General features: G+C 43.9%; 1 protein-coding gene across 2 annotated transcripts in view; it reads right to left on the reverse strand.

The window, feature by feature from the left end:
* The window catches only part of plxnb3 (plexin B3), a 250,767-nt gene that overhangs the window by 124,645 nt on the left and 103,240 nt on the right, over positions 1-22,882 (reverse strand). For both annotated transcript variants that reach the window (XM_088289559.1, XM_088289558.1), the window contains 7 exons: positions 21,680-21,812; positions 21,443-21,602; positions 21,239-21,347; positions 7,664-7,772; positions 7,237-7,353; positions 7,030-7,143; positions 6,853-6,943 (listed from right to left, as the gene is read on the reverse strand). In XM_088289559.1, the coding sequence (XP_088145685.1) occupies positions 6,853-6,943; positions 7,030-7,143; positions 7,237-7,353; positions 7,664-7,772; positions 21,239-21,347; positions 21,443-21,602; positions 21,680-21,812 (833 nt within the window). The remainder of the gene's footprint in view (positions 1-6,852; positions 6,944-7,029; positions 7,144-7,236; positions 7,354-7,663; positions 7,773-21,238; positions 21,348-21,442; positions 21,603-21,679; positions 21,813-22,882) is intronic.

Consider the following 22,882-nt stretch of genomic DNA (forward strand, 5'->3'; position numbering starts at 1 on the left):
ACGGCTGGTGACTTTTTGGGGACAGGAATAATGGTGGAAGTTTTCAAGCAGGAGGGGATGACTGCTTGAGCCAGGGAGCGGTTGAAGATCCTGCAGAAAACATGTGACAGTTGGTGGGCACATGTTTTGAGGACCTTGCCTGGTATTCCGTCGGGTCCAGTAGCTTTCCTGGGGTTAACAGCCAGGAGCGCGCGCCTCACATCGTGTTCCTCTACGGTGAGTGGGGGGGAGTTGGAGCATGAAGTGCGGGGGTGTGACGGTTGGGGCGAGTCAAAGCGAGCGAAGAAGCAGTTAAGCTCCTCTGTATACATATATATATATATATATATATACAGTGAACCCCCGGTTATCGCGGTTAATGGGGACCGAGACCAACCACGAAAACTGAAAATCTGCGAAGTAGCGTCGCACCTTCAAAAAAAAATGCTTAAAAAAAAAAATATATAAATATATATATATATATATATATATATATATATACTGGTAGAGAGAGACAGAGTGAAATTCATGTTATAACAAAAAAACAAATTATTATTAAAACTTATTATTTTTTTATTCCCCAGCCATTATTTTTGTATTTATTCAATTACTTCTTTTTGTATTTATTTAATTACTTCGACTTTTACCTGCTGGTACGCCGTCCGGTGTGCCCTGTGAATGTTATGATCCTCCAGCAGAACTGGAGGATTGAACAGGACTCTCCAAACGCAGACCCGGGAATAAAGGTGGTGATACAAAGATATTTATTATAATCACAATATAGTCAGTGTAATCAGCGCGTCTCGCAGCAGCTGACGGCATGGCGCGAGACGATCGCTGGAGGAACGCCCACACAGCTGATAAAACAAAAACACACGCGGCATGACAGGCACGGATCATGACAGTGAAATGAAAGGTGGCATTCTTCATTTATTTATTTATTCATTTATTCATTCATAACTGACAGCCTCGCCCTCCGCCGGTGCCCGGGCGGAAGTTGTTTCTCTTCGGCTTGACAGCCACACACGCCGGCCGGTCTCCTTCGGAGCTCACGCACGGTCCCGAACGAAGCAAAATGTCGCCGCGCGAGTGCCCGGGCGGAAGTTGTTTCTCTTCGGCTTAACTGCCACGCACGCCGGCCGCAGCTCGGGTACGGTCCGAACCGCGCGAAACGTCGCCCCCGATCGTGTCCGTCGCCACCAATCGTGTCCGGGGGAACCTGCTCTTCTTCGTCCACTCTCCTCTTCGGCGCACGCCGGCCGTCTAACCGCTTCAGCGCCCCCTTGTGCCACTCGGCGAAACTACAATGCCCCCAAATATTTTTTAGACCCGCGAAGCACTGAACCCGCGAAAGGTGAACCGCGAAGTAGCGGGGGTTCACTGTATATACATATATACTCGGGCACTCGCGCGGCGACATTTGGCTTCGTTCGGGACCGTGCGTGAGCTCCGAAGGAGACCGGCCGGCGTGCGTGGTAGTTAAGCCGAATAGGAGCACCTTCCGCCCGGGCAACGGCGGAGAGCGAGGCTGTCAGTTATGAATGAATAAATAAATAAATAAATAAATGAAGAATGCCACCTTTCATTTCACTGTCATGATCCGTGCCTGTCATGCCGCGTGTGTTTTTGTTTTTTCAGCTGTGTGGGCGTTCCTCCAGCGATCGTCTCGCGCCATGCCATCAGCTGCTGCGAGACGCGCTGATTACACTGACTATATTGTGATTATAATAAATATTGTAACGTTGTATAATAAATCAGGCCAATTTGTCCATCAGCGAACGCTTTTATTATTAAGCCAAAAACGGCTACTGTTGGCCGCAACCACGCCGATCAGAGAGAGAGCAACACAACGACAACAACATAACGTTCACTCCCCTGCTGCCTTCACAGCCTCCACAGAAAAGAGGAAAACACAGAACCCTTGAACTATTTACAAAGTCGCTACACTATCTTTGTATCACCACCTTTTTTCCCGTGTCTGCGTTTGGAGAGTCCTGTTCAATCCTCCAGTTCTGCTGGAGGATCATAACATTCACAGGGCACACCGGACGGCGTACCAGCAGGTAAAAGTCGAAGTAATTAAATAAATACAAAAAGAAGTAATTGAATAAATACAAAAATAATGGCTGGGAAATAAAAAAATAATAAGTTTTAATAATAATTTGTTTTTTTGTTATAACATGAATTTCACTCTCTCTCTCTCTACCAGTATATATATATATATATATATATATATATATATATATATATAGGTGCGAAGTATATATATACACTGTGTTTTTTTTTTTTGAAGGTGCGACGCTACTTCGCGGATTTTCAGATTTCGCGGGTGGTCTCGGTCCCCATTAACCGCGATAACCGGGGGTTCACTGTATATGTATATACATATATATATATATATATATATGTATATATATGTTTTCTAATTTGGAATTCATTATTATTATTTAAACATTATTGACATTGATTGCCTAACGAGCCACACGTGAGAGGGTGGTCATGTGACATGCTGTATAAATAGTAGTCATGTGACATGCCTAAAACACACATTCAGAAGGTCGGGTGGTGGGTGACAAAGTTTTCTGACCGACGCCAACCAGCGACTTCAATGCACGACAACCAACAACGACGCCAAGCAGCGACTTCAATCATCGACGCCAAGCAGCGACTTCAAATCTCGACGCAAGCAGCGACTCCAACAACGACGCCGATCAGCGAACTCTGACAGCCACTGTGACAGCCACACCACCGACGCTGGTCAACGAGCGCCGACAGCGGCAACCACGATCAGCGACCTCAAGCCACATCGATCGACGACCTCGACCACGTCATGTTTGAGTTATGGAAATATTAGTAAACTTGTGAAACGAAGATCCTGAGTTGGAAGTTTTGTCGCGTCAGGCTAGTTATTATTCACCCGCTCCTACAGTGGCAAGTAAACCCGAAAGAGTTGCCACTACAATATATATATATATATATATATATATATATATATATATATATATATATATGTGACGTGATGTTATCTGTTGATATCAGTGTTGTTTTCGTCAACGATGAAGAAAATATTTCGTTAACACCCCTTTTGTTCGAGAACTAAACATGGCTCTTTGATGACAAAAACATGACGTGGCGTAAATTAATTTTCGTTAACGAGACGAGACTAATAACCTATCCTTGTTTGGGCACGCCCACCACCAGGACAACACACAGATGAGCGCATGCGCCGCACACGCAGTCATTCGCAGCGGCGCAACAAAACACGAACACGTCTGCAGTCATTCGTCTCGGCTCACACACACTGACACGCCTTTGTTTGATGGACCATGGTGACAGTGACACTCGGTAGGCTATATAGTTCCAATAACAGCAAGCTGTTACAAGTAAAGAAAACATGTTTGATAGAGTTTGTATCATATTTTTACAGCCATAAGACGCTCTGCATCAAAGGGTGGAACACCAGTTTAGGGTGCTATTTCTGTATTTAATACATATACTAGGCACGCCGCACTACGAGGTGCAAGCTAGCTCGCGCAAGCTAGCACAAGCTAACTAGCCAAGCTAACTCATGCATGCTAACTCATTCGTGTTAATGCCCGTAAAGGATCACTGCCAGAGGCATTACCTCAAACCAATGTCCGATGTCATAGCACCATAGCGTATCACTTCCAACAGCACTAGCTCTAACCAATGAGAGATGTCATGGCAACACATCTACTAGACCAGAGGGACTTCACTGGTAACCACACTCCTTAGAGTCACGGTTTCAAATCAAAACAAAAAAAACTCAGCATACAAGCAAACAATGAAACAAAGAAATAAGATTAACACAAAATATGCATCTCTCATGCCATTCCTATCACCAAAGGAAATAAAAATAACACAAAAAGATAATAGCAATGGCTTCTTGGGAGCCACTCAGCATCAGCCAATTACAGCAATGGCTTCTTGGGAGCCACACAGCCTCAGCCAATCACATGGCTGTTTAGAGAGATGTGCGTGTTGTGCTTTGGGCTTTTATATTTTTGCAGTCTGTTGTCTAAACCTGGGACGTTTCTTGCTTGCAATAACATGAATGATAAGACAGACTACGACATTGTGGACAGCTGCCCTTTTGTCCAGCTTTCTCCTACACCATCACCCAAACACCATAGTCACATAATGTATTAGTCACAGTCAATTCGAAGCATAGATGACTCAGACTTTGACCAGCAGGGTGTGCAACACGCTGACATGCACTCCAAACATTCTGATGGGGGAAAAAGGGTTGATGGTCACGTGTCGCATTACAAGGTACCTAGTTTGTTTTGGGGAAGATTTGGGACTTTAAAGCGCATGGTACATGTGCTACTGTATTAGATCAAGTCTATGTTGTTAACACATTTTTAATTTGTTTATATATGTTGCTATAAGTGAAATAATGCCAAATAAAATGTTTTGGTGCTCGGCTTGTTTTGGATCAATGAGCATTGATTCCACTGTTACCACTTTTATCTGTTTGTAATGCATAATCCTTAGTAGTGGATCAGAAAGTCTTTGTCAGAAAGTCTATTGGGTGGAAATCTTATATGCCTATTTTTAACTAACTGACTAAAACCTTTTTGAGTTTTCGTCGACTAAATTGACGAAAACTAAACTAAGACTTTTTTTTTCGAGTTTCCGGCGACTAAAACTAGACCAAAACCTTTTGGGGTTTTCGTTGACTAAAACTAAACTAAAACCTTTTTGAGTTTTCGTCGACTAAAACTAGACTAAAACTATCACGAAAAGGAATGACTAAATGTGACGAAAACTAATATGCAAAATCTAAATCTAAAATGCCTGCCAAAAACAACCCTGGTTGATATGAGTGCCTTTATGTTGTGTATCATGGTTCAATAAAAAAACATTGAGCTTGCTTATTTTGCTGTCTCTCATTAAATAAAAATGTAATTTCTTTCACAAATAAATACAATGACCCTTTTTATGTTCTTTTCAAGTTATGGAGAACATTTGGGTCGGAAATATGCCTCTAGTTATGTACATGTTTTGGAATGCAAACCGTCTCAGCACGGATGAGTGGACAGATCAGTGGTGTGCTTCTCGTGCTATTTAACTATTATTAGTAATTTTTTTACTCTTACTCTCACCATACATAAAGTATGATAGATACAGTTTGTTATATCGGCACAGCTCAAATAAAAAAAAGAAAAGAAAAAAAAATGACAAAACTCGCAAAAAATCCGCCGACACACACCTTTTCGGCTTCCTTAATGTCAAAAGCATAGCTGAAAAGACAAGTTTCCCGGGATATATATATTTTTTTACTGTGTCAAAAAAATCTAATAATATGAAATTTGTAAATAGAAAAAATAAAAACTTTATTCTTAATCATTATTGTTAAAAATCTATATATGAAATTATGCTGGAATTTTTATATTGATACAGTGCTTGTCGGCATTTTCTGAATTGAACAAACGTAATCTAATTACCGTATTTTCGCAGTCATAAGGCGCACTTAAAAGTCCCAAATCTTCCCCTAAACTAACACAGCGCCTTGTAAGGCGACTGCGCTCATTATATGGACAAAGTATCACTCGCGACCATCAACCCTTTTACTCATTGGGCTGTTCGGAGTGTATGTTAGCACACCCTGCTGGACAAAGTGTGAGTCATCTATGCTTCAAAGTGACCATGACTATACATTATGTGACTATGGTGTTTGGGTGATGGTGTGGGAGAAAGCTGGACAAAAGGGCAGCTGTCCACAATGTTGTAGTCTGTCTTATCATTTATGTTATTGCAAGCAAGAAACGTCCCAGGTTTAGACAACAGACAAAAAGCCCAAAGCATAACAGCACATCTCTCTAAACAGCCATGCAAATCTCTCTAAACAGCCATGTGATTTGGCTGAGTCTGAGTGGCTCCCAGAAGGCATTGCTCTAATGGCTCCCAAGAAGCCATTGCTATATCATTTTGTGTTATTTTTATTTCTTTTTGGTATATTGATAGCATGAGAGATACAGCCTCAGAAGGGCTCTCAACATCGTCAAAGACAATACCCACCCAAACTCACACCTGTTCGACCTGTTGCCCTCTGGCAGGCGCTACAGATGCATCAAATCAAGGACCAATAGACTGAGAAACAGTTTCTTTCCGAGAGCCATCTCCATACTGAACTCTCACACACACACGAGACCACCCTAACCTTGCAAAACAGCATTGTGATGTGTTTCTATATGCCCTATTCAGTACTAAATTCCATTGCACTGTCTTATTTATTTATCTAATTTATATATTTGTCTGTATTATTGTTGTATTGCACTGGAGAGGGGAGCCCTCTAATCTCGTTGCACACTTGAGTACAATGACAATAAAGGGATTTCTATTCTATTCTATGTTTTGTGTTAATCTTATTTCTTTGTTTCATTGTTTGCTTGTATACTGAGTTTTTTTTTTTTTTTTTTGAAACCGTGACTCTAAGGAGTGTGGTGACCAGTGAAGTCCCTCCCCTGACATAGTCTTGTAGACTATTGCCATGATACCTATTATTGGTTAGAGTCATTGTTAATGATAGTGATTGTCAACGGTATCATGGCAACTGTCTCTGAAATGTGGCGATTGCTTATGGTACTGAGGCAAAGTGAATTGCCATGGGCTGAGTCAGCGCGAGCAGCCGCGCTGTTGCTATGCTAAAAGCAGCTGAGCTAGTGCCTTATAAGGCGTCGCGCCCAGTGTGTGCTTCAAAGACAGAAATAGCACCCTCAACAGGTGTTGCGCCCTTTGAGGCAGCGCGTCCTATGACTGCGAAAATACGGTAGTTACTTTTAAAATCAACTGTAAACTGTGACAACATTGCTCTTGGACGAACACATGCGCACTTGAAGTTCTTACGTTGAAGACCAGGTAAAACATCGATGCGCCTTGCTCCACTCATCAGAAAGATCGGCACGGAATAAACAAGTCGACTCAAGGCATACTGAAACTACAGGGAGTAAGAGGCAGACAGTTGGGTTGGAGTCACTGTGACGACCATCTGTGTGCGTTTATGTATGTGTGCATCAACATTACCTGGTGGGGGCTGCAGGTGAGAGAATATGTGTCTCCATTACCTTTCTGGACAATAACTGTGAGGTTGACTAGGACCTCTTCAACCTCTACCACACACATGTATGGCTCATCGTCCTACACGCAGTCACAGACATATTCATTATTTAAATGTATTGGTATTGTGTGACAAATGTATCATGTGGCACCCCTAGTGTTGCCTTATTTCACCTTGAAGATGTCTAGGTTGTGGGCTTTCAAAACCACACTACTTGTCAGGCCCACCGGAACCAAGGCAGAACTCTGAACGCCGAACACCTGAGGACACTGACTTGGACCAGTAGAGTCCTGTTGGCAGACAGGACTACAGACTCAGAGATAGGCAGCCAGGCAGACAAAAGGGTAGTCAAACAAATAAGACAGACTTAGGCAGGAAAACAAAGAGACAGACAAGGGACAAACTAACAGGTTGACTGACAAATTGACCAACTCAGACAGGTAGACGGATGGACAGAAACAGATACAAAGGTACACAAACAGGTTTATAGATAGATAGCAAATGTAGATGGACAGACAGAAAGACAGCTAAATAATCATACATCAGAGAGACAAGTAGACATAAATGTAGAAACAGAGAGACATGGGTAAACAGACTTACTTTCTGGCTGAAGGTAGTTTGTTCATTCGGGCAATGGTCGTGGTGTGTACATTGCTGTTCCAGAGCACACCAAATACACTTCCAAACAGTGACGACACATGCCAGACACCTGAAAAATATAATTTCTATCATCCTCCTCACCATCCATCCACCCATGAATGTCGCGGGGGCAGCAGCTTTAGCAAGGAAGACCAGAATTCCCTCACCACAGCCACATTTCTAGCTCTTCCCAGGCCAACCAGGAGACAAAGTCTCTCCAGCATGTCCCGGGTCCCTGAGGCCTACTGCCAGTGGGACATGGGCGGCTCACCAGGACAGCGTCCAGGAGGCACCTTATCCAGATGTCTGAGCCACCTCATCTTGCTTCTCTCGACGTGGAGTAGCAGTGGCTCGACTCTGAGGCCCTCCTGATTGACGGAGCTTCTCACCTTATCTCATGCTGCCCACTTGGGGCAGGAGCTCATCTGCAACCCAGGGAGGGCACTCCAGCCTTTTCAGACCATGGTCTCAGATTTGGAGGTGCTCATTTACATCTCAACCGCTTCACAATCAGCAGCAAACCGCTCCAGTGAGAGTTGTAGATTGAGTCTTGAAGAAGCCAACAGTACTGCATTCTCCGCAAAAAGTAGAGCTGCATTACTGAGGCCACCAAACTGGACCCCCTCAATGACTTGGGTGTGCCTAGAAATTCTGTCCACAAAAGTTATGAACAGAATTGAATGGAATTGTTGGAGTGCCAGTGAAGGTGGAAGGTTTTGAGGCACGAATCCGTCTGTATGAAGAAAATAATTGGTGGGAAGAGTGTAGACGCTGGCGGGCGGAAGATTCCTGCATTGTATTATTAAAACGGCAACCGAAATTGGTCATAAAATGTAGCGGTAACCACATCCTTTGGTGTCCTCGCCAGTATCAGCCATATCGGCACCCCCCCAACTTGGAATGAAACTGAACTGCTGCACATTTTCAAAATACGCATGTGGGTGTGCGAGACTGCAAAGGCAATTGACGCGTGACATTAACGCAGTGACGTACACACGGACATCAGAAGTATAAGGAAGCCTTTATACCATGGTCTAACATGACATTGGATGCTGTGTTGTGGAACAAAATGATAGAATGTGTTGTAGAGTATTAAAATGAGTATGTTCAGAAGATTTGCAGTTTTGCATGTTTGTACAATAACCCTTTAAGTTCTTTCATAAGAGAGGGGAATACTTTCTTTGTCAATTGTCAGGTTTCGCCTTGCGGCGATGAGGAGGTGGACCCAAGAAGCGAGGAAGCTGGGGTAGGTGAAACTTAAAGGGGATTTATTGAAGAGCTCAGCAGGGACAACAACGGGGCGAGGACAAAAAAACAACAAAGGCAACTAACCAAGACTGAACGGGCACAAGGACAAGGAACCAGAGAGCATGAACAGGGCCGGAAATAAACGCGGTCGTGGCAGTCCATGAAATGCGGCAACAAAGCGAGACACAGAGGCGAAAATGACCCAACACTGCGTTGTCGGTCTGGGAGGTTGAAATAGTCCGAGTCATTAGGGGAGCAGATGGGAAGCAGGTGCTTGATGAGGGTAACGGGGAACAGGTGCGTGGCTGGTGATGACGAGTGCTGAGGGGAAACGCTAACACAGCTGACAAAACAATAACAGAAGCACATGGCAGGAAGGAGGGAAGAAAACAATAACAAAAACATTGACATGCCCTACATGGGTCATGACATCAATGTTATTTTAGTTATACGTTAATGATGCACACAGGTATATGGTTTATGGTTGTGCATTGTAAATGAGAATATTTGTCTGTTAATAGGATTTAATTTCCTTCAATAAGTCTGCATTGGATTGTTTAACATTTGGGTCAAATCAATATGTTCATATTCGTTAATATATCAGAGAGTGAGGTTGTAGTCATATGATTAAGCATTCACCATTCTGCTGTAGTCACTGATGGTGTAGTGGTACACTCGCCCGAGTTGTGTGCGGGCAGCGTGCGTTCAGTTCCCACTCAGTGATGGTGTCTATGTCTGCCCTATGACTGGCTGGCGACCAGTTTAGGGTGTAGTGCGCCTTTCGCCCTTAGTCAGCTGGGATAGGCTCCAGCACTCTCCCGCGACCCTGTACAGGATAAGCTGTGTGGATAATGACACATGACACATTCTGCTGTATTGTTTTCTATTCTGGTATCCGGAGTTGAATTCTTGCTTTGAGATCTGTTTGCCTCTGAACATTGGTGTGGCGCGTGCAATAGACAATACATTGATTTCATTGGTCCGGGGATACCTCACGCAATGCAATTGATGACATCTGAGCTCACGCGCCTGGACTGAGAGTGTGTATGAGACAACTGAGACATTGTGCTGTTGTCCTTAACAAAGGGGAGGATCGCTGGCTCGGTTGCCAACGAAGTGAAGCAGATTGATGACGTTAACCAGAGTGTCTTCTAAAAGGAGGTGTCCGTGCTTCCTGCTGTGGAGTGTGATGGAATAATTGTATACTATTGTACATATGTTACCATAATAAAACACATTGCTGATTGGAAACTGCTTTTTGTTATGCCCACAAACTCAGACAATGACCTATTCACTCGTACACACATATTAACCACTCCATGTAAGGTATGTTATCACTTGTAACTGCCTCTTTTATCTTAACAAAAGACACAGATGGGAGGCAGAACGTTGGATGACCTTGGTGCGCTGAGAGCGATCTGTCTCCCCTTTTGCAAAAGACAAGCTGTGGTTGTTTGCTTTATCTCCTGTCTTGAATTGGTGCATGCCTACTTGAGGATATCTTTAATTGTACTGGATAACTCTAACATAAAACTTGGTCCTTCGAGCCAGATGTCAACATATTTACGATCGTGGGGGTGCTACTGACAGCGACTGAAGACTGTGCGCACAACCAGCCTGGGTCTGTAGAAAGAAGTCCACTTTCCCGTAGCCGGTTGCGTCAGCTGCCTCCCCAGGGTCATGGATTGAGGGCATCCAGAACTAACAACACCAACGGAGATGAGACGTAAACCGTGAATACTGTTGATAATGCAAACCGTAAGTACTGTTTTGTTGTTAACGCACTCAGAAAGCAGGGTTAGACTACCATGCTAAAAGGAGGGTTCGAGTCCCGTGCCAAAATAATAAGAATAATAGTACATACAATTTGCAAGCAATAAAATAAATTGAAACCAAACTGCTCAAAGTTAGAAAAAATAGAAAATAATAATAAGAAAAAACATAAATAAATAAAATAGAGGAGAGGTGCTGTCAGAGCGAGTAGGCGGTCTTAAAGAGGTGGGTTTTAAATTTTGATTTGAAGATGGTGAAAGACGGTGTGTTGTGGAGGTCAGGTGGCAAAGCTGCGGAGCGGAGCGACTGAAGGATCTGCTCCCCATGGTGCTGAGACGGACAGGTGAATGGAGGAGGATGATCGGAGGGTACGGACTGGAGGGATGATGTTCAGTAGGTCGGATAGGTAGGGAGGGACAAGGTTATGGATGGCTTTGAAGGTATAAAGGAGCAGTTTATATTGGATCCGGAATTTGACTGGAAGCCAGTGAAGTTGTTGGAGAACGTGGGTGATGTGATGAGACGAGCAGCTGAGTTTTGTATCAGTTGAAGTTTATGGAAGTACTTATAGAGGAGGCCAAAGAGGAGAGAGTTGCGGTAATCAAGACCGGAGGTGACAAGGCTATGGACCAGGATAGAAGCGGATGAGGGGGAAAGGGAGGGGCGGAGTTGACTGATACGCGCAGATGTAAGTAGGCTTACCGGGTTATATGGACAGATAGAGTGCTGTCGAGGATGACACCCAGACTCTTGACCTCAGGGGAGGGATGAAAAATGGAGTGGCCAACGGTTATTGTAAAACTGCCAACTTTGGATAGTATTGATTTTGTACTGAAAAGAAAAACTTCTGTTTTGTCGCTGCTAAGCTTCATGAAATTATTAGTGAACCAGTCATTGATTTCAGACAAACAGGAGGTGGCGGAGGAGGGAGGGAGTGATATGCTGTTTTTTTTTTAGGAGAAATAGAGCTGGGTGCCATCCGCGAAGCAATGAAAAGAGATTTTGAATTTTCTAAAGATGGCGCCAACGGGAAGGAGGTAGATAATAAATAATAGGGGGCCCAGGAGTGAGCTTTGGGGCACACCTGCGGTGACTGGGAGGGACTTGGATGAGAATGAGTTTAGCTGGATGAACTGAGTGTGGTCTTTGATGTATGAATGGAACCAGTTGAGGGCAGTGTGGGTGATGCCGATGGAAGAAAATCTGTTGAGAAGGATGGTGTGTGAGTTGGTGTCAAAGGCCGCTGTCATGTCAAGGAGGATGAGAATCCAGAGTGAACCGGAGTCAGCCGCAATGAGGAGATCAGAGGTGACCTGGAGTAGAGTTGATTCAGTGCTGTGGAGGGGACGAAAACTGGACTGAAAGGGCTCAAAAAGGTTATTGCAGGTTAGATGAGAGTGGAGTTGAGTGACGACTACTTTTTCTAGTATTATTTAAATGAATGGTAGGTTGGAAATAGGGCAGAGGTTATAGTAGTTGTTGGGGTCTAAACCAGTGGACAATAGAAGTGCAAAAAAAAAAAATAAAGGTCAAGAAGCTGCTAAACAAAGGCCGTTTGTGAGAAATGAAGATAATGAGACAAAGATGGGATGCAGGCAACAGCGAGGTGCGTCTGAACCCTCTCCTCTATTGTCTGGTCCCGTGGGAGAAGAAAGGCCACCAGGATATTCTGGATTTCCTCACACTTCTGTAAACAAGACTATGGCAAGCATATATTCATCTCTGTTGAGCACACCTGTACAAACAAGAAGTAAAACTGGTGGTGTGGGTAACTGGAGCAAAATTATGGATGGAGTATTATGTCCAGACTCCACTCACGAATTACAAAATGTAACTTAAGAGGGCCTATATCCCATAATTGAAGTGGCAAATCCTGCATATGAAGGTGAAGGAGGCAGAGAAGGCAGAACAATTCTTGTTTACAGAACCTGGTCAAAAGAAGAGTGTGTGAAAGCAGTGGAAAGCTTAACACCTTCAAAAGAGATGTAGAAGAATGGTGCCGCGATATGCAACAGCTAGTAAGCACATATCACATAAATGTACAAGGAGTACAGCCAGATGGGATGGGACAGACTTGCAGACAGCCCTCACAATAGATTGGGGCAGAGTACAAGGCAACTTCAATCCAGTCGGAGGTAACCCTCCTGCACCGTTGCCTGCTGATAGTCAACAATTTACAGCACAACTTCAAGGTGTGCTCGAGAGAATGACACAAACTTTCAGGCACAGAGAAGATTATGGTAAAATAAGTGCTCCTGTGCAAAGAGAAGAATAACCATTTTTTTTTGTGGGCAATAACAAAAGGCGCAGGACAGGTAAAAAATAACACAACGCAGGTGAGGAAGAAAAAACAAATAAACAAACAAGAGCACAGAGGAATGGTAACGTTGCCGTACGTAAGAGGAATTATGGAACGTATCAAAAGGGCAATGATAAAATACAATATCACCACACCGGTCAAACCACACACAACTCTCCGCCAAATACTGGTACACCCAAAAGACAAAATACACCCGGAAAACAAATGCAACGGCATTTATGGAATTCCTTGCAAATCATTCAATAAAACATACATTGGGGAGACAGGAAGGAGTTTAAACACAAGAAAGAAAGAACACAAGACAGTGTGAGAAGGAGACGGCAATAAGACAAACAAGAGCAATAAAAGAACAAGCACAACAGGAAGATTACAAATCAGCCATCACCGACCACTGCAAAAGAGAAAACCACATCATGGACTGGGAGAAGGCCAGGGTCATCCGCACCGAAGAAAACAAACATCAGCGCTGGATTAGGGAGGCCATTGAGATCCGCAAGCGAGGCACGAAAACCATCAACAGGGACGAGGGAGCCTTCATCCTCTATACCACCTGGAGCAACATCTTGGAGGTCTGAACGGACAGCAGGGGGGCGTGACTTGCCTGTCATTTTTTGACAGGTAAGTCACGTCCTCATGGAACATCAGCTGATAAAGACGAGTCACAAGACACCATCATCACCTTCCCCCGACATCGGGTTCATGTCCGTTAAATGCCGGCCTTATTTTCTCCCGAGGGAGCTAACGGTCGTGATTGTCACAGCTGTTTACATCCCTCCCGACGCTAGCACTAGCACGGCGCTCTCGCTACTCGCGTGCGTCATCAATAAACATCAGCGGGCCCACCCTGATGGCGTTCACGTAGTAGCGGGAGACTTTAATAAGGCCAATTTAAAGACTGTACTCCAAGAGTTTCACCAGCATGTCAAGTGCCCAACGAGGGGAGACAACACTCTCGACCATGTGTACTCGAACATCAAGCACGCATACAGGGCCCTCCCACTCGCCCCCCTCGGCCAGTCAGACCACCTGTCCTTGCAGCTCGCACCTGCATACACCCCTCTCAGGCGCAGACTCAGGCCCACCACAAAGACTGTGAAAACCTGGCGTGACGACGCCATGAGTGAATTACAGGACTGCTTTCAAGACACAAACTGGGACCTCTTTGATCATCAGGACCTTGATGTCTACACACATTGTGTACTGGACTACATCAAGTTCTGCATGGAAACTGTGTCCCTACACAGGACTATACGGACCTTCCCAAATGCGAAGCCCTGGATGTCCAGCAGGGTTCGCTCTCTCCTCAAGGCCCGTGACGCTGCCTTCAGATCAGGCGACAAAGCCCAGTACAGGGTGGCTCGTGCTGACCTGAGCAAAGGCATCAAGCTAGCCAAGGCAACCTACAAGGGGAGGCTGGAGGCCCACCTTGCAAGTAACAGACCACGGGAGGTGTGGCAGGGTCTACGGAGCATCACCAACTTCCGTGGCAGCAGCATGACCTCTGCAGACCCGAGTGCATCGCTGGCAGAGGAGCTTAACTGCTTCTTCGCTCGCTTTGACTCGCCCCAACCGTCACACCCCTGCACCTCATGCTCCAACTCCCCCCCACTCACCGTAGAGGAACACGATGTGAGGCGCGCGCTCCTGGCTGTTAACCCCAGGAAAGCTACTGGACCCGACGGAATACCAGGCAAGGTCCTCAAAACATGTGCCCACCAACTGTCACATGTTTTCTGCAGGATCTTCAACCGCTCCCTGGCTCAAGCAGTCATCCCCTCCTGCTTGAAAACTTCCACCATTATTCCTGTCCCCAAAAAGTCACCAGCCGTCCACCTGAATGACTACCGTCCTGTTGCTCTCACACCAGTCATCATGAAGTGCTTCGAGAGGCTGGTTCTCCAGCACATCAGGGACTGCCTTCCTCCCACTCTGGACCCCTACCAGTTTGCATACCGGGCTAACAGATCCACTGAGGACGCCATCGACACTGCTCTGTATGTTGTGCTGGGCCACCTGGAACAACAGCAGAGCTATGCAAGGATGCTCTTTGTGGACTACAGCTCGGCATTCAACACGATCATCCCAGACATCCTCGTCGCCAAACTGGACATTCTCGGCCTCCCTGCCCTCACACGCATCTGGATTAAGGACTTTCTGACCAACAGACCCCAGACTGTGTTGCTCGGCCCCTACACGTCCTCCACCCGCATGCTGAGCACCGGTTCCCCTCAAGTATGCGTGCTGAGCCCTCTCCTGTACGCCCTCTACACCTACGACTGCAGCCCGGCCCACGGCAACAACACCATCGTCAAGTTTGCCGACGACACGACAGTGGTCGGTCTGATCTCGGAAGGACAACAGACTGCACCTTAACACTGAAAAAACAAAGGAGATTGTCGTCGACTTCAGGAGGAACAAGACGGTGCCGCCCCCCCTCTGCATCGAAGGCGTGTGTGTGGAGAGGGTCCACACGTTCAAGTTCCTGGGAGTACAGATCTCCGACGACCTTTCTTGGTCTCACAACACCACAGCAGTGGTAAAGAAGGTCCACCAGCGTCTGCACTTCCTGAGAGTCCTCAGGAAATTCAACCTGGACAGGAAGCTGCTGCTAGCCTTCTACCACTCGTCCATCGAGAGCCTGTTGACATACTGTGTCTCCACCTGGTACAGCGGCTGCACTGAGGCGGACAGAGTGAGGCTCCAGAGGACAGTCAAAACAGCGCAAAGGATTATTGGCTGCCCTCTCCCCTCACTGTCGGACATCTACACCGCCCGGTGCCTCAGAAGGGCTCTCAACATCGTCAAAGACAATACCCACCCAAACTCACACCTGTTCGACCTGTTGCCCTCTGGCAGGCGCTACAGATGCATCAAATCGAGGACCAATAGACTGAGAAACAGTTTTTTTCCGAGAGCCATCTCCATTCTGAACTCTCACACACACACGAGAACACCCTTACCTTGCAGAACAGCATCGTGATGTGTTTTTATATACCCTATTCAGTACTAAATTCCATTGCACTCTCTTATTTATTTATCTAATTTATATATTTGTCTGTATTATTGTTGTATTGCACTGGAGAGGGGAGCCCTCTAATCTCGTTGCACACTTGAGTACAATGACAATAAAGGGATTTCTAATGTGACACTCTGAAGAATGCGAAAGTCTCGCCAAAACATGTCAGGTAAAAAATTAACCTAAAACGAAATTGTCTGCTATAAATGAATCAGTCAAAATATAAAAGATTAACCAGTCGATGAGTTTAGGGCATGGTTTGAGGAAGTGTTTACAACAAACAGTCGAATAGTAAATGATGGACGGATAGATGGAGCGTATCAACAGCAGATGAAAAATGCATAGCTCAATGGAATGAGACCAGAAATAAAAGGGTGGATCAAGAAACATGACTTGGACTTGGATGAGTTCATGAATCATGCCAGGCATGACTGTAGTGCAAAATAAAAAGTAAAAGAATCCAGGGAAGAAAAAAGACATATTTTGGTGTAAAGAAGGAGAAGAAAGAGTGTATTAAGCGAGAAATAAAAGGACTGGCATAGGACGTGGCAGGGGCCGTGCTCATGGTAGAGGAAGAGAATGGTCAAAACAGACTACGGAAGGATGCTTGTATTGTGGCAAAGAAGGGCACTCAGCAAGGGATTGTCTTGAAAATATAAATATGTCAAGTTTAACATGACTAGATAAGTCTGAAAATAGACAAATTGTACATACAAATAGAAAATTAATCAAACAAATTAGAATCAGAATATATATACGGAGCAGAGGTTTATCTACGTGCAAGAATAAAACACAAGGCGTGTGCGTGTGTGTGAGGCCCATGGGAGTCCACATTATTTTTAGACTTTGGATGAAGTAAATTTGGCCCCTTTGTGGGCAGCAGAATTGCTCAAATATGCTGAAAATGTAGTTGAGTCAACAGAACATGTAATGTCCAGGCACAGTTTACATATTACATTGACATACAAGGAACCCCCTAGTTCTGATGACGAATATGAGCACAGGTGCTAAAATTTTGAATTGGCGAAGTCACTGTATTTGTATTGGAATCATTCTTGTGCAGTGGTAGCAACCTCTTTGAGTGATGAGGAAAAAAAACTTGTTCTGCAACCATACAAATGCACATGTGTCTCTAATAAAAAGCCAACATGAGACATGGGCAAGTTTAGGCCTTATGGTAGCTAAAGGGCAAGAAGCTGCAGACTGGAAGCAAATGAGTAATAAAATATCCTCAGAGGACATCTCCCGAGGATTGGAGTGGGTCGTGTGCCCATGTGATTGTAATATTCCCAGCCCATATAGCTTTGGTCAAATCACACACTCTGAACCATAGGTTGAAACTTAGTGTCGTATTTTTGAATATGGGACCTAATCCGACGTATATCGATGCCATTGGGGTGCCGAGGGGGGTGCCAAACGAATATAAATTGGTGGACCAAATTGCGGCGGGGTGGGAGTCAATCTTTGTTTGGATCACCCCAAACAATTATGTGGATCGTATTAATTATATTCATGATAATGTCCTAACTCTCACTAATTACACACACGCCCTGGGAATGGCACAGCTCGACGCAACCTCTTTGACAGCATTCCAAAATCGTATGGCATTGGACATGCTGCTAGCTGAGGCTGGTGGAGTTTGTTCGATTTTCCATGACCAGTGTTGCATGTTCATCCCTAACAATACGGCCCCCGATGGATCGCTAACGAAAACTCTCCAGGGACTCCAAATGTTGTCTGAAACTATGCACACTCATTCTGGTGTTGACCATCCTGTAATAGGCTGGTTTAGTAACATGTTCGGGCAGTGGAGAGACGTTCTCATACCTGTGATAGTGTCCATTTGTGTCGGTATCGGGCTGCTAGCTGTGGTAGGTTGATGTTGTATTCCCTGCCTCAGACATGTGATACTTAAGATCTTTGACCGCATGTTTGAGGGAGCAAAAGTCAGCCTACAGGAGGAGGTCGAGATGTTGTTGGAGAACTATGATGTTGCCAGCTATGAATTTGAAGTAGTGTAAGAATCGTACATGAGGTGGTGTATGTTTGATGTCATATTACATTACATATGTTAAAAAGGGGGAAAATGTGAAGAATATTATAGGAACAATTATATTATCAAATGTAATGTAGAGAATAAGTCAAACATCACACAACACTATAGTACAGGAATTTGTTGCTAATTACGGTTCACAGATGAACTAACAATTCTGGGAATAAAACAGAACATAGCCCCCTCCACGCAGGTAAAACCAAGCGACCAGGTCAGACCAACCGAACAAACTCCACTTTGAATAAACATGAAATGAGTGCGGACGAGGACAGGATGAATAACAACTGTGACCAGAATACACACACCTTTAAATAAACATGCCATTGATACTGTCCCGACATAAACTCTTATAAACCTGTATTGATTGTAATGTGTTGCTGTAACCTGTGATTCTGAATAAAAGGCCCGGGGAGTATAGAAGTTTCAGAGATCTCACCCGATCACTGGGGTGTCGACTCTCCTGGCCAGATTCTTGCCACTTGGTGTCCGTGTCTATTGTCTCTGAGTTTCCTACTTGTCGGGGCGCGGGTCACTTCACCTCACTTGGTGTGATTCTCCCTTGACACAAGATCACCCTCATATTTGCTCGGCTGAGTGTTTAGGCCTTCAGGATGTCACAATACGAAATTCGTCATTTTTTGTGAAAAGCTTTGGGTGTGGCATTGCACATATCGCCAATAAAACAACACGTATTTTGAGGTTCTAAATATGAACGAAAACTCATGGAACTTTGCACACCGGCCTGACAAAATCATCAATATTTCATGAGTTTCTCGTGCAGTTTTTTTAAAAAAGAAAAAAGAGCAGCCCCGGTTGTGTGTTTCACCTAGCTTTTTGAAAATTTTATGTTGAATGTATAAGGCCAAGACCTTCAAAAAAGTCTCTTGGAGCCATGAGCTAAATTGCACAGGAAGTCGGCCATTTTTAATTAACTTCAAAGGGGGTGTGTCACCACAATGGACAAAATGTTTAATAACTCCCCTGCACATGCTCTAAAAAAATCCAAAACGTCACCTGTACATAAAACCTGGAACAATCATCAATATTTCATTAGTTTCTCATGCCGTTTTTTTAAAAAAGGCTCTCTAACGTCCTCTAGAAATTTTCAAAAAAGCAGCCCCGGCCGGCTCTGCGTTTCACCAAGCTTTTTGAAAATTTTATGGAGAATGTATTGGGCCTAGACCTACCAAAAAGTCTCTTGGAGCCATCAGCTAAATTGCACAGGAAGTTGGCCATTTTGAATTAACTTCAAAAGTGGCGTGTCACCACAATGGACAAAATGCTTAATAACTCCCCTGCACACGCTCCAAAAAAATCCAAGACTTCACCTGTACGTAAAACGCCCCGACCTGAAGACATCTATATGTTCTATTCTGTCATACACACAGCGCCACCTAGTGTAAACAATTTTTTTTTTTTACTTTTTTTTTTACACGGAGCCCTTTTAACGAATCCGACTACATTTTTTGTCAGAACCACCTCAAGACATTGAACTCTCTGCCGAATTTTGTAACTTTTCGGTGATGGGCATGGCCGTTACGGTGCGTACATCATGGAGCCCGTTTAACACATCTGACTGAAAACTTGTCAGAACAGCCTCAAGACATTGATCTTCGTCAATGCCGAATTTTTTGACTTTTCGGCGAAGGGCGTGGCCACGACGGTGCTGCAAAGTCAGATTTTTCTCTTTGGCAACAAAAGTTCCTGTAACATCACTCAGATCATCCTATCATCTCGAGAATTTTCACATTTGAGGATAGCCCAACCCTGAAGACATCTACAAACTAATTCTTCATCGTAGTGGTAGCGCCACCAACTGTTTAAAGCAAATACAGGTTATTTTCGTTGATGTTTTTCTCAGAGCAGGTTAATAAGGTCTAACTCATATTTGCTCGGATGAATGTTTAGGCCTTCAGGATGTCACAATACGAAATGTATCATTTTTCGTGAAAAGCTGTGGGTGTGGCTTTGCATAGTTCGCTAATAAACTAAGGCTTATTTTAAGGTTCTAAATATGCACGAAAACTCATGAAACTTTGCATACACATCAGGCCTGGCAAAACCATCAATATTCTATTAGTTTCTCATGCAGTTTTTAAAAAAATGGCTCGCTATCGCCCTCTAGAAATTTTCAAAAAAGCAGTTGGTTGAGTGTTTCACCTAGGTTTTTGAAAATTTTGTGGAGTATGTATAAGGCCAAGACCTACAAAATATTCTCTTGGAGCCATGAGCTAAATTGGACAAGAAGTCGGCCATTTTGAATTAACTTCAATGGGGGCGTGTCAACACAATGGACAATGCTTAATAACTCCCCTGCACATGCTCCAAAAAAATCCAAATCTTCACCTATACATAAAACGTCCCGACCTGAGGACATCTATATTTTATTATTCTGTTATACAAACTGCGCCAACTAGTGTAAAAAAAAAAACATTTTTTTTTTTTTACATTTTAACGTACTGCACGGAGCCCTTTTAACGAAAAATTTGTTACATATGCCTCAAAACATTTATCTTACTCTCTGCCAAATTTTGTGACTTCTCGTCAAAAGGCGTGGTCATTACAGTGCTAAAAAATCTGATTGTACTCTCTGGCAACAAAAGCTCCGGCAACATGACTCAAATGATCCTATCTTCTCGAAGTATTTCACATTTGAGGATACTCCACCGTAGTGGTAGCGCTGGTTAACTGGTTAAAGCAAATATAAGTTATTTTGTTTGATGTTTTTTTCCGAGCAGGTCAACAAGGTCGCCCTCATATATGCTCGGATGAGTGTTTAGGCTTTGAGGATGTCACAATACGAAATTCGTCATTTTTCGTGAAAAGTTGTGGGCGTGGCATCGCACTCTTGGAGCCATGAGCTAAGTTTTACAGGAAGTCGGCCATTTTGAATTCACTTAAAAGGGGGCGGGTCACCACAATGGACTAAATGCTTAATAACTCCCCTGCACATGCTCTAAAAAATCCAAAACTTCACCTGCACATAAAACGTGGTAAATAGCTCACACCTCTCAGGTGAACATACAGTCCTTTATAGACTCCAGCACAGGACAAGACTGTATTAGTGTGTAGAACTGGGTAACAATGTGCAACAGTAAGATAATGTGCTACAGTGTGTTGTCTTACTGGGAAGTCTGATTGAGTTGGCTGACAGCTCCACAGTCATAGAAGGTTATGTTGGCCGTGCTGATGGTCACATGTCCAAATGTCAGCGACACAGACACAGTCACATGATCTAGATCAAAAGCAACAAAAAATGAAAAAGCTAAGCATCACACGGCTTCAGAAGGTAACCCTTTGATTACTACTTTGGGAGCTTTTTGGACTCACCGCTTCCTGGGGGCAGTGGTGGGAGGAGCATTGGATCAGGTGTTTGACAGGTGACGCTCGTTCCGGTGATTAAGGCTGGCTGAGGCGGAAGATGATGAAAGACGCAGGAAAGTGACTCAGTCACTCTCATCACTGGCAGCCAGGGCAGCGACAGCATTACCTTGGAAATCAGAACAGGATGATCCTCTGACTTCTCTGACCAAAGTAATAAATCACCATTATTCTAGTCGAAGCTACCTGAGTCTGTTCATCTTTGCTCTGATTGGCTGGCTGCACACTCTGCACCGATACACACTGATTGGATGAGTCAAAGCTCCAGATCCAGTGATTGGTATCAATGTGGCGCTGACATTCGAGTTTGCGGGAGCATCTGCACCAAACAAAAGTCAGACATTTTTGCTGGTGACCAAAGGAGGCTGCAATTTGTCATCTGATAGTGCAACTAAAAGTGCTTGCGTGAGGTAAGTTCAGAAAATGGCAAATCAAATCTATTTATGGCACAAGTAAAGTAATTACACATAATACAAATAATTCTGTCATGGTTTCTTAAGTAGTGTAGAAGGGACCCAAACGGACCCAAACGCAGGGAAGCGAGGCGGGTGTAATTTAATTGGGAATATAATGTAAAGAAAAACAAAAGGCAAACAAGACACTGGGAATCTCAAAAAATACTAAAGTTCCAAACAACATGAAACAAAGTAAATAAGGAATTCCTGAAAGACATCAAATCTTGTTGCGGAAATCATGCTAAAATATGATCATATCCTGCTGATGGGGGATTTTAAAATACATTTAATATACATACACTCAATGACACTCTTAGAACACTCCACAGCTCCTTCAGTGATAGACGTGACACCTTCGCTGTACGAAAGAGAGATTTCGCCGCTCCTTCCTGCCGGCTGCTGTCAGACTTTTTAACAAGAACATTAGGTCAGGCCTCCAAACGGGCAGGCATTAGTGCAATTGTGCAGTCCTAGAATGCAATACTCACTACTACTGTGCTTTATCCAATGCTGTACTTAAATATTGACCAATGCTGTATTTTGTTTACCATTACAGTATTCTTATCATTACAGTACTTTTATCACTGCAGTATTTTCTATCATTGCAGTACTTTCACTACTGCAGTACTTTTATCATTGCAGTATTTTCTATCATTGCAGTATTTTTTTTTTATCATTGCAGTACTTTTACCAATACAGTACTTTTATCATTGCAGTATTTTTTTTTATCATTGCAGTACTTTTACCATTACAGTACTTTTGTCATTGCAGTATTTTTATCATTGCAGTATTTTCTATCATTCAGTATTTATGTATTCTTTTTTATCATTGCAGCGTTTTTATTTATTTCCCCTCTGTACCATGCACAGACTTTAGGAGTTTCCTTACCTTCCTTGTATATGTTGTGGGATGTAAGTGTGTATACACGTGGGGA

This window comes from Idiotropiscis lumnitzeri, chromosome 3, assembly GCF_059441095.1.
Source record: "Idiotropiscis lumnitzeri isolate Australia: NSW breed Sydney's pygmy pipehorse chromosome 3, RoL_Ilum_1.0, whole genome shotgun sequence".
Classification (NCBI taxonomy): Eukaryota; Metazoa; Chordata; class Actinopteri; order Syngnathiformes; family Syngnathidae; genus Idiotropiscis; species Idiotropiscis lumnitzeri.